An 11,776-nucleotide genomic window follows, 5' to 3' on the forward strand; every position below is an offset into this window, starting at 1 on the left:
ATATATCTTCTTAGATTGTGGCTCTTTTTTCTTGTGGGTAAATACCAAGTAGAGGAATTGCTGGATCATAAGTATTTCTATTTTCAACCTTCTGAGGAAACGCCATATTGCTTTCCAGAGAGGTTGGACCATTTTGCAGTCCCACCAGCAATGCAGGAGTGTTGGGACATAATTTTGAAGTACAAAGTCTGAGCTGTAGCTCAAGACCCTTCAAATCAGCATCCCTTTGGGTATGAATTTTAAGATCAGTCTGGAATTTTAAGAACCCCTGTTTCCTGGATATGATATGTTTGTTTTTATCTGGAGAACTGACTTTCAGTTTCCTTGTAGGTGTATGGTTCTGGATCTCAGACGAGGGCGTTCCAGTATGTGAGGTAAGACATGTTTGCTCTAAGTGGCATGAAGCACACCCTGCTTGCAATGCTAGCTTAGCTTGAACAATTAATTGGAGATAGAAGTACATAGCCTTAGCAGTCCATTATCAATTTCGATCAGTTAATTATTATGACTAGTTAAAAGTGAGTTTTAATCATAAGATTCACAACGAACTCTTTCATTTATATCCATATTCTAAAAAAGAGGAAGACCCCAACTAGATGGATTTGCAGTGGCAGCAGCAGTGGACTCAGGCTTAGCAGTGATTGTGAGGTTGGCTTAGGCTCGGGCAGTGTTTTTGTTCTGTTGTGCATAGGGTCACTATGAGTCACAGTACCAACTCAGTGGCACCTAACAACAGTCCGTATACTAAAGCTTGGTTTATTTCAGCAGTCCATGGGCCAGCTTCCAAAAACTCAGAGCTTAACTATTTACTGCCACCTAGTGTGGGAAACATACTCAGCTCTGAGGTTAAGTATGGTGATTTTAGTTATAAGCTGATTAAAGAGATTACCTTAATTACCCAACAAACCCATTTTAAAACTGGTTGTCTGCCGTGGGTGAGATTGTTGTCAAACATTGTGATGAAGCTAAATACAGATAATAATACATCTGAAGACGTTTTTTTAAAGTTTGATGATTTTTAGGAAATCCTTAACAACCAGTATCTTATTGGTCTCTTCAGTTAGTAACTAATTTTAAAATGCAGTTTAGATTTGGAGAGGTGTAATATCTAAATAGTTGCACATTCCAAAATATTTTCTACTATTCCTTGGTTATTGTAAATCCTGTGAATGTTTTTGGTTCCCTGAATCATTGTGAAATCCAGTTCTGTATTTTGGCGTCATACGTTTTCACTGTTGAGTGCCAGTGCTCTGGATTTCCTATCAATTGGGAAATACTGTTCTTAGTGTCTCAGGGACATCCTGGGAATACCATAGGAGTGAAGTGCTGGGTAGGGGGTACAGGTCTGGAAAGACCCTCTTCCTTTTACCCCCTTTACTGAGAACATCCACCTTGTGAGTGTTCTGGGTAGAAGTCCCTTTGAGAAATGGAACTGCTAGTTACGAATAGACAAAAACAACTATTGATTTTTCCTGAAAATATTCTTGAGCTTCACTTTTAGTCCAAAAGAAAGGTGTGAGTAAACATGCAGTAGTGGCCAGAATCTAGCCCATCAGGATCATGAAGCAAGGCAGAAAGCCCAGCTGTATAATATAATTAGCCAACTTTGTTGCCCAAATAGGTGAGTAGTATTTTAAGAATAATTTAGCCAGGGCATGGCCAATGGTCCTCTAGCATTGTTGAATTTCTGCCATACCTCACTTTTTCTTCAAAGTGTTATGCCCAGAATTCGGGGTCCCCAAAGACCACCCAGGAGCCGTGTACCGATGTAAATACATAAGGGTAGTTTATTCAAGCTCGAGCCAGGTCTCTAACCTTATCTGTCGCAGCGGAATAGGGAAAGAGCCTCGAACTTATTGTTTGCAGGGTTTTTATAGAGTTTTCAAACAGCTCAGGTTTCTCAGCTTTACAATCTTTGGATTGGTTAACAATTGGCAAACTATGAGATGTTACAGTTTAATTGGTCAGGATTGGTGGTCTTTGTTCTTAGGCTAGAGTAAAGGAAAACATCTGGCATTTGGCCTTGGGTCCTGTCTATTCTTTATCTAGTTCCCGCTGTTGATAGGGGTGAAAGGATATTCTAAGGCAGCATGAGCTGATTTAGCATGTTTCTGGAACAGGAGGATGTGTTCAGGCTAATGTACAGAATGGAGATTGACCTTGTCTCTGGAGGGAACTAAAAACTGAGGCCTTGTCTATTTAAAATGCTTTTCTGAGCCTGACTAGAGTTTAGTCAAGTAGTCTCTAGGTAGGTAAAATCAGTTAGGTCCTTACAAAAGCACTTATCACGGGCACCGTGTACTTTGAGAAAGCTATGACTATTGGGATGCATTGCTGGACTGGGATGCTTTTAATTGGATTTTTGTGTATTGAGTACCATCTTTTCATAATAAAATCCTTTCATCCACCCTACTTCACTCACCCGCAATTCATGTAGTTTTTGTTTTTTGAGGACATCTTGCAATCTTCAGTTACATCGAGTTGCTTTGAGCTGCTTTATCAATGCCCCATCGACATACTAATGAGAATTTGTGCAATAAGAGGGAAACTAGTTTGAACCAATTCTTATATTCTTATTTCAAAAGCATCAGATACAAAAACTTAAAAGAAAAAAAAAAGCTTCAGATGCTTTTTCATGCTAGGGATGAAACCAGTTTAACACTTCACTGATACATTTGCCAAATACTCTCCCAGCCCAGGACCCATCGTGCCCATGATGCAGCGGGTGTAGTTTACAGACACAACCGGTATCACACACACACAAAAGCTAACCAGAAGGAGACAGGTGAAGTATTACACTACAGTTACCTCAGAATGTTGGGGATTATTCTCTGAGAAAATCCTTTTCTTTTTTCTTTTCCTTAAATATTGCAGTCATTTAGTCCCCTTCATGGAATTTATTCTCTAAGTTCCACATTAGTAGAGTCAAGTCCTGATATAGCACTGTCAGGTAAGCACAGGACTGCTAACCACAGGCTCACCTCAGAAACTATATAGGATCTCTGAGTCAGAACCAACTTAATGGCACAAAACAACAACAAATATTAAGCCACAAAAATTTCCATCCTATGGTTTTAGTGAGTCAAGAGTTAGCTGAGATAATTAACTTACCAACATTTTGCTGTTTTTAATAACCCTATTTTTCAGAAACTGAGATTCTTTTACTTCACAGTACAAATGTACAACTTCATCTGAATTTTTAGTTACCAACTGGTGTATTGCTGTAATTGATGCACTGGACTGCAAGATTCGTTTGAACCACAAGGTTGGCTGTTCAAGCTCACCAGCCGTTCCTTGGAAACCCTAAACAGGGGTGCTGTGAGTCAGAAATGACTTGGTGGCACTTAATAACAACTATAAAATGAGGAGTTTCTAAAGTCCATGCTTGCCTTGATATAGGGTATTTCCAGGTTTCGGAGGGCTCGGTGGTCATACGCACTGATTTTTGGCATGACTCTGTTTGATATATGTATGGTCAGGTTATGTCTTCATTTGCTTTAGAGAAAGGCATGCTAGTTTTTTTGTTGCTTCTTTTATGTTAAAAAGTCACTTTGTCAAAATGACACTTTTCAAGAGCTTCAGGTTTAATGAATATGATCTATACAATTCTGACCTTAAAAGTTGCCAGTTTATTATATAAAAGATGCTTGGCCTGCCCCCAATGAAAAGGACTACATAAAAATCAGCAGTCTTCCCATTTAAGTGTTGATTTCTCCCTAGATTCAAGACTCAGAAATATGAATGCTACTGAATGGCAGCTTTTAATGTCTTTTGAAATGAATCATATGCAGACACATGTTGTAAAAGGATGTATCGTGAGTGGTGACCACTGCCATAATGATGAAGTGACTTTTTGCCAGTTTCTAGAAAAGAGAAGTCATCTGAGACCAGCTGCTGTTTGCTTTTGTGGTTGGTCCAAGAGAGAGCGCGCTGTGATCATGCTCATGAGAAATGCCATCAGTGACAAGTCAAGAAAAGTTAGCCGGTTTGCTCAGTCCTCCCAAAGTTCTTGTTTCTTAATTAGAAGGAAAGCAGAAGTCGTCTCAGGTTGTCCTTTGAACGTTGATTATAACCCATGATAACCTGTTCTCTCTGCTAATGGTGATTGGAAAAGGAGAAAGACATTTTTAAATATATCTCATTTGGACCACCAGAGCAGAAGTTTAAAAGTCTCTTAAGGAACATCGCTGATTAAACTAGACTTAGAGAACGTGTATGTGTCCTAGCAGTGAGGTGTCATTTTTACAAAGTAACTTTTTTTAACAGAGCCACACTTTAAAGCTTCTGAAAATAAGAACCAAACCTTGGTAAGCGAACATTTGCTTACGCATCTTCACCTTCATGGCCTGTCAATCATGATCCATTTGAAACATGCAGATATTTATGGGGTGTGGATTAAAGGTTAAGGGAGCAGGGAGCAGTGGTCCTGTTTATTTTAGCTGTCAGTATTTTTTGGCTTTATTTAATGGTATGCTAGTATGGGGATTACACAGTAAGTTCTTTCATCTCAGTATACTTATTATTAAATCACCTGCCTTTATGTGGTCGAGGTATCTGGCATCACATTAAATGTGGGCTTGTTGACATTCTGTGTTGAACTGGGGGTTTTCTTTTTGTTTTACCCTGGGAGAGTGGATACCTTGCTCCTGGCTTGTCTTTGGTGCTCAGCGTGAAGGTGTGTTCAGCAGATAGCACTTGACTGGCTTCTCCTTCTTTTCCAGTGATCTCGTCAATGGGCTTGTGGCTCTGATGAACAGCAATGTCAGCAGTCCTGTCAACCTGGTAAGTACTGTACCTCGTCTCTGTCCCTCCACAACGGGGGAGCAAGAACATCTGATCCTTATGTGAAACTCGGGTGAGCAGCAGGCATTTCTTTACTGCCCATCAGCACAATTGACACATGGATACTTGTTGCTAAATACGAAAGAGAAGACACAATAAACCATCTATTTTTTTAAAATATCAGCAAGACATTAATGAGAAACATCATAGCCACTGAGCTAACGTCTTCCTCCTGAAGGACCCATGTCTAAAATTTCACAAAGCCTTTTTGTGGTAGCAGATTGTCATTTTTTGTGTGCGCTCCTTTTGCAGTACGTTATTTAATGCGCACGTAAGCTTTCTAGCACTTCAGTACGTGAGCTTTAGAAGAAGGACATGATTAGGAAAGAAGGTGTTCCAGTTGCTGGTTGCATCTGTAATTTATGTGTACAAAGTACCTTCTTTTCATCATTGCTCTCTGCAGTCATATCGCCTCCATGGTGAAAGTGATCTTTAAGGTTTTTTTGACCAGCTTTGACCATTTGTTGTTGCTATGTGCTGTCGAGTCAGTTCCGGCTCATAGTGACTCGGTATAGGATTTCCGAGGAGCAGCTTTTGAGTGTGAACCACCGGCTTTGTGGTTAGCAGTCCAGTGCTCATCCTGCAGCACCGCAACTTGCATCTCCTCAAAGCACTTGCTTCCATATTTGGTCAATTCTGACAGAAAGTTCCCTTATGTTGAACTGAAAAAAGTCTTAGTTTCAGTACACCCTTCTCATTGACTTCATTTCTCCACTTGGGAGGAAGCTGATCTGACACTTCTGTGATGTATAACTTTCCAAGGCTTTGAAGAGTATAGTGAAATACCCCAAATTTTCTCTCTTAGCTATTTCAGCCAGGACTATGTCATGTTGGGGTTCCTTTGCTCTCTTGGCCACTGCCTTTTGAGTATTTTATCTCTTAAAATATGAGGTCCCCAGTGTATACTGTTTGCTATACTGAATATTCCACTTTCGTCAGTGGCAACCAACACAAGAAGCCATTTGCTCTATAGGGAGTCACCAGCACTGCCTTACTGTAAACTAATTGATGACCGGACCTTGAAGCTTATTTCAGGAGCTTCTCCTCAATTATCTCCACTATTTCTGATGTCTAAATGTTCACAGATGTGGCTGTGGCTGCCTGCGTCCTTTGCAAATCACTTCAAAACCCTTTACTGGTACTTGTTAATGTAATCAATGGTGTCAGGCACATGCGATACCATTCATGTGTCACTTGAGTGAGTGGGCAGTTCTTCCCTAGTAGGAAGATGAGGATTCTGCAGGGGACATTCCTTAATGGATGTGGACAGGTTCACAGGCACACGGTTGGCTACGTTCATCAACCCCCAATGCTGCTTGGATGGATTTTTGGACAAAACTTGTTTTATAACGTACATTTTGAAATGAAACAAAACTTGTTGTTGTTAAGTGCTGTCAAGTCAGTTAACAATTCATAGCAACCCTGTATAGGGTTTCCAAAGAGCGGGGGCTGCCTTTTGAACCACCGAGCTTGCAGTTAACAGTCCAGTGTTTATCCTACAGCTGCACACTAGGCCTCCTTTTGATGGGTAGGGGTTCATTTAACAGAAAGAGGATCAGGAAGGGAAGAGGGACGATGGCTACTATAATATGTAATGGAAGAAAGAAAAAGAATGTTTTTTATTAAAGTTCCCCCCAACACCCACAAAAGTTGTCATAAAGTCGGCTCTAATTTGTGGAGACCTTACAAATTGCAAATGGAAACACTGGCATGTCCTGCACTGTCTTCACGGTCCTTGGTATGTTTGAGCTGTCCCTTTTACCAAACTGGATGCTGTTTTCCAGCACTGGTCTTCCTGATGCCGTGTCCAAAGTAAGCGAGTCAGAGTTTGAGGCATATCTGTGAGCCACAGGTTTCTCAGTGACTGATTTTCACAAGTAGGTTGCCAGCAGTTTCTTCTTAGTTTCTTAGTCTGGAGGCTCCACTGAAATCCGTCCACTATGAATGTCCCTGTTGGTATTTAAAATACTGCTGGAACTGCTTCCAGCATCACAGTAACACCTGCAAGCCAACGCAGTACAACATCGTTTGTTGGTGGTGGCCCAGTGCAGGAAGCTAGCTTTATAAAATGCATCAAGGATATCTCTCTGGCTTACCCAGAACACTCATTCTTAGTGCATTTTATTTCTGTTACAGCTTTCAAGGGCAAGTCTTGCAAGTTTGCATGAACTTAAATTGTAAACATGCGACACTGAAAAGGAGATGCATTTCTTAGGAGAGCAAATTTCACATACCCAAACTGTTAGTCAAAGTGCCTGTGAAGTTATAGTTACATTCCACATGGAAATTGTGTTGCTAATTAAACCAGTGAAGGGGTATTTTCTCATTAGATACTAACTTACTAAAAGGATGTTCTTGTAAAATGACAATATTTGTTGAAAGGACAGAGATAAAGGTAGGTACGTTTCAGCACTTAGCCAGGTTGAATGACCATCATCCCAGAGTTACAGCTCAATGAAACTTGAAAATCAAGTAAAGCATATTGGGAGACAGGAGAGGAGAGTCTGGTGAATTTGGAAGATGCCAGAGTTGACCCACAAACATCTTTGGAGATGTGAATGTAGTTGTTGTTGTTTTAATTACACATATAACCAGAAATCTTTCTTCCTTAGGGGAACCCAGAAGAGCACACGATCCTAGAATTTGCTCAGTTAATTAAAAACCTTGTTGGTAAGTAGGATAAATTGTTTCATGAGTGAAATCCACTGTGCATTTACTCTATCAGCTGATAACACCTTGACTAAAAAATGTGTAATTAATATAAGCTAATTGAATTAGATAAAAGCAGAGTGTTTTATCAGAGACACTTAATTGTTTTCCAATTCTTTAAGTAAGTAATGAAAAGAGAGTGATTGGGGGATGGAGAAGGATATGGAGGGGTTGGTTTTGTTCATGACCATAATTGCAGGTCTGTTCCAAGTGGCGGGAGTAGATTTGTTCCTCGTGTTTGGGAAGTAACTGTGTGAGATCATTCTGCATGGGTGAAAATCATTTGCTTTCTAAACACTGACGAGTTTGCTCAGCACATGAATGCCTGGTATAGAATTTCAGATAACAAGAGAGAGTGCCTCAACCTGGGTCTCCAGGGTGAGGCTCACAGCAGCAGTATCACCTGAGAGCAGGTTAGAAAGACCTATGTAATCAGACCAACATACTCAGAGTCTACATTTTCTCTAGCTCCTCAGGCCACCTGTATTAGCCATGTGCACGCTAATATTTTAGAATCCAAAACATTAGTGGAACACAGGATAACAACCGTGTTTCTTTTTATTGCTGCACAACACATCCCCTTAGACTACAATGACTTTAAATAAAACCAAGTTATTTGCTCCAGATTCTGTAATCAGGGTCAGCCACCTCAGCTGGTCTTGTCATTGGTCATTGTTGTGGGTTCAATCAACTGACAGGCCACCCAGGGTCTGAGCTCAGCTAGCATAAGGGGCAAGCAGACCTCTCTCTTTGTTCAGGTGGTCTCTCCTGCAAGGTAACTAGGGCTCACAGAAGCATAAGTGGCCAAGGCCTGCAACTGCATTCTGTTGCCTAAACAGGTTAAAGCTCAGCCCAGATTCCAGGGGAGGGGACTTGACAAGAGCGGCAGCAGCAGGAGGTGTGATTATTGAGGGCTATCAAAAGCCACACCCTGCAGTTAGCCATTTTTATGTACTTTGTTAGCTGGTTTTGAGGCACTGGTAATAGAGCAAGTCCTCTTATGTTATAAGACCAACAACTCAGGCCTTCGGGTCTCTTGAGGCAGAGCTAGACATCAACCTGGGGCACCCTGCTCTGCAGTGAGACTAGGCTGCTGTGGTTACTACATTCTTCTCTTACTTCTAAGGAGCACGATGGCTTCATGAGGGATGCCACCTGCACCTTTGGTTCACTGCACAGGGGACACTTTAATTTTGCTGACAGATAAAAAACGTTGACATGGTTTGTGATGTCTCATATTGTTTTGTTGTTGTTTTTCCCAAAACAAATCAGGTAGTGGAAGTGAAATTCAGTTTCTTTCCGAAGCCCAGGATGACCCACAGAAGAGAAAACCAGACATTAAGAAAGCAAAGCTGATGCTGGGCTGGGAGCCTGTGGTAAGTGAGACGGAGTTGTTACCTCCTGTTAAAAATGGTTTCCCCATTCCCCACATCTCGTGTCCTTGTGGGAACTCCAGTTGGAGTGAGTTGGGCTCAGACATTTGGGGCAGACGTATTAAATGGCGTCATTTATGTCTCATTCTCTATTACTGGGGCAATGGTGTTGGCTCACTATGGGCTCTGTTTCAATGAAATCACACACGTGTGGCTTCATCTGTAACAGCAGCATATCAGGGACAGCGTGCATTCAGAGCCTTTGTGCCCTGTTGGGTCTGCGTGCCTCCAGACAAGCCACAGTGTCTTTGGCCATCAAGATTAGGTGACAGATTGAGTGAACAAGGGCTCCCAAGTTCACAGACCTTCCTAAGACCCATCAGTTCTCATATTTACAGCATTAGTGAGTCCCCAAGGCAGGACACCATGGTGATTGGGAGAGAGACTTTGAGAGCCAGGAAACAAGCTCCTCCCGCCATCATGCCTTCTTCTTGTTCTTAAAATAAATCAAACCCTGTGCCGAGGCCTCCAAGCCTGCTCTCCCTTTCCCCTCAGCCCCTGTTGTCCCAAACTCTCTCGCTGAAGTCCACTGGCCTGCTCTCCTGCTCCATCAGCCCACCGCAAGCAACCCTTCCCTCTTCAGTGTGTTTATAATCCATTTTTTAAATAACCTGGGTCTACCAACTATGTACATCAGCTTTCTTCTCTGCCTTATTTGCACTTTTACATCTCAGAAGGGATTAGTTCAGGACAAACCCTACAGTGGTAACACAAAAATCCTGTTCCTCATGGGATTAGAATTTTAGAAAATGTTTATTTTTTAATTTAAGGTTTTTATTGTGGATTGGGTGAAAGTTTACAGGGCCTATCATCAGTTTTACATTCAACAAATCATATACCTTGTTTCATTACATTGATTATAATCCCCTCCATGTACCATCAGTTAACAGTATTTCTCTCTATCCTCTTTAGATTTTTTAAAAAAAACCACTCAGGCATATATAATAATTTACATTTCCAAAGAGCACATTCTGCAAGTCTGCTCCTGGCCACCAGCTCTTAGTCCATGAATCTAGAGTCCTCAGCGGCTCCCCCTCTTCATGCCCCTATCTCTCCCTCCATCTCTGGCTCTGCTGCTTCTCTGTAGGAGGTCCCGCATTCTCCTTGTGTGTTTCTCTCTTGATGGTCCTTTGTTTCTGGACTGTAACATTAACCACTCCCTTTACAACTGTGACAGTCACAGTTAGTCATGATAATTATTTTCTATTGAATCTTAAGAATCTTATCCCCCATCTCTTTTCATCAGACCCATCTAGACAAGATGACAGCTATTCCATGGGGACTCTTTCATTCCCCTCATACTTTTTTTTATTAATGTTTTATTGTGAATTATGTGATATAGTTTACATGAGAGAACGTTACTTTTACATTCATCCTATTATATATTGTGTCATTGCTATGGTTACAGTCCCCTCCATGCATCATCAACCAACCAAAGGGTATACACTACAAGCCTGCCCCCTGGTCATCAGCACACAGTCCCTCTCCCTCTCTGTGTCTAAGTCACCAACAGCTCCATCTCTCCACGTCATCATCGCTGCCTTCATCTCAGGCATCACTGCTTCTCGGGTAAGGTCCCCACTCTCCGCTCTTCTCCCTTTATGGTCCCAGGGACCTCTGCTTCTAAGCTGAAAAGTTAATCACGCCCCTCCTTGCTACAAAACGTCTACCTTTACAATTCCAACCCTCACAAGCAGTCCTGATAACAGTTATTCACTGATGTATCACCAGAGACCCATCCGCAATTCATTTTATAAGCCTCACCTAGACAGATTGTATACTCAGTGGAGATTCTCCCTTCTTCCATGCCCTCTGAATCTGGGTTCCCTCTTGAAAGCTTGTAAGTCAGTCACTTCTTGCCTTTGTAGCTCCCCATTTTGGGTAGCCAGTGTCCAGGTTGCCCATCCCTGTCTATTCTGTGTATGGAGGGGGTGTGAATGATAACTTGCTGTAAGGGTTTGTTCCCTCTTTTGAGCTACTGCATCCATACGTGTAGGTCAAGTTCATCAAATTGTATCAGATTACTATTTTTACCTCTTCTTTCTTCTTTTGGTTGAGCTCTGATCATCCAGTCATTGAAGCCAGGTCAAGAGGGTATTATCTCTAAGTGTGGGTGTTCTTGTGCTTGTGCCCTCTCTTCTTATCACCTGGACATGTCATTCTCCACTCTAGTCCTCTGTGGCTATGTCACTGACTCTGGGTCCAAAAGTCCCCAGGTCTTCCCAATCTGCTGGCCAACCAGGTCTTCACCCAGATTCACAGAAGTCTATTGAACATTGTAGGGCTTAGCTCGCCGCTTCATTGCTGTTTTTCCCTCACTTCCCTTTATCAGTGATGAGCGTGGTCACCAATCAGAGCATGTATTCCCATTGAGTCTTAGTCTTGGAAGAGGGTTTGCACTGTGGGGACCCAACCACTTGCTTGTTCTTGAAGTAACAGTCGTTCTGTCTATGTTGTTGTATATTTTTCCTGTAGGTCTTCTTTCAAGAAGTATTTTTTGTTCTTCTAGCCACTCCAGGCTGGTCTGCTTGTCCTTTCAAGTGGAAATTTCCCATCTCTGAAAATCTGGATGTGGTCCAGGCTTCCACCTACAGTCTTAAGTATTGCAGAGGCTCCCCAGGAAGCCTCCTTCACTGGGCACATTGTAGCCCCATTTTAGGTATTCCAATCAGTTATAGGCAGAAGGCGAACTTATAAGCTTTCTATGGTGATGTTTCTGGCTATTCCTTTCTCTCCCCCTCCAATGTCTATTTTATAATATAATGCAAGGAAAACCAAGATTCAAAAGACAG

The 11,776-nt window shown here is 41.8% G+C and overlaps 1 protein-coding gene across 1 annotated transcript in view; it reads left to right on the forward strand.

Moving 5' to 3' along the window:
* Positions 1–9,249, forward strand: part of LOC102836138 (UDP-glucuronic acid decarboxylase 1-like) — a 154,978-nt gene extending 145,729 nt beyond the window's left edge. Inside the window, exons 10-14 of the mRNA XM_006872447.1 lie at positions 331–374; positions 4,722–4,782; positions 7,455–7,512; positions 8,824–8,927; positions 9,217–9,249. Coding sequence (XP_006872509.1) covers positions 331–374; positions 4,722–4,782; positions 7,455–7,512; positions 8,824–8,927; positions 9,217–9,249 — 300 coding nt within the window. The remainder of the gene's footprint in view (positions 1–330; positions 375–4,721; positions 4,783–7,454; positions 7,513–8,823; positions 8,928–9,216) is intronic.
* The last annotated feature ends 2,527 nt before the right edge of the window (positions 9,250–11,776 follow it).

Source organism: Chrysochloris asiatica, unplaced genomic scaffold (genome assembly GCF_000296735.1).
Source record: "Chrysochloris asiatica unplaced genomic scaffold, ChrAsi1.0 scaffold00197, whole genome shotgun sequence".
Taxonomy (NCBI): domain Eukaryota; kingdom Metazoa; phylum Chordata; class Mammalia; order Afrosoricida; family Chrysochloridae; genus Chrysochloris; species Chrysochloris asiatica.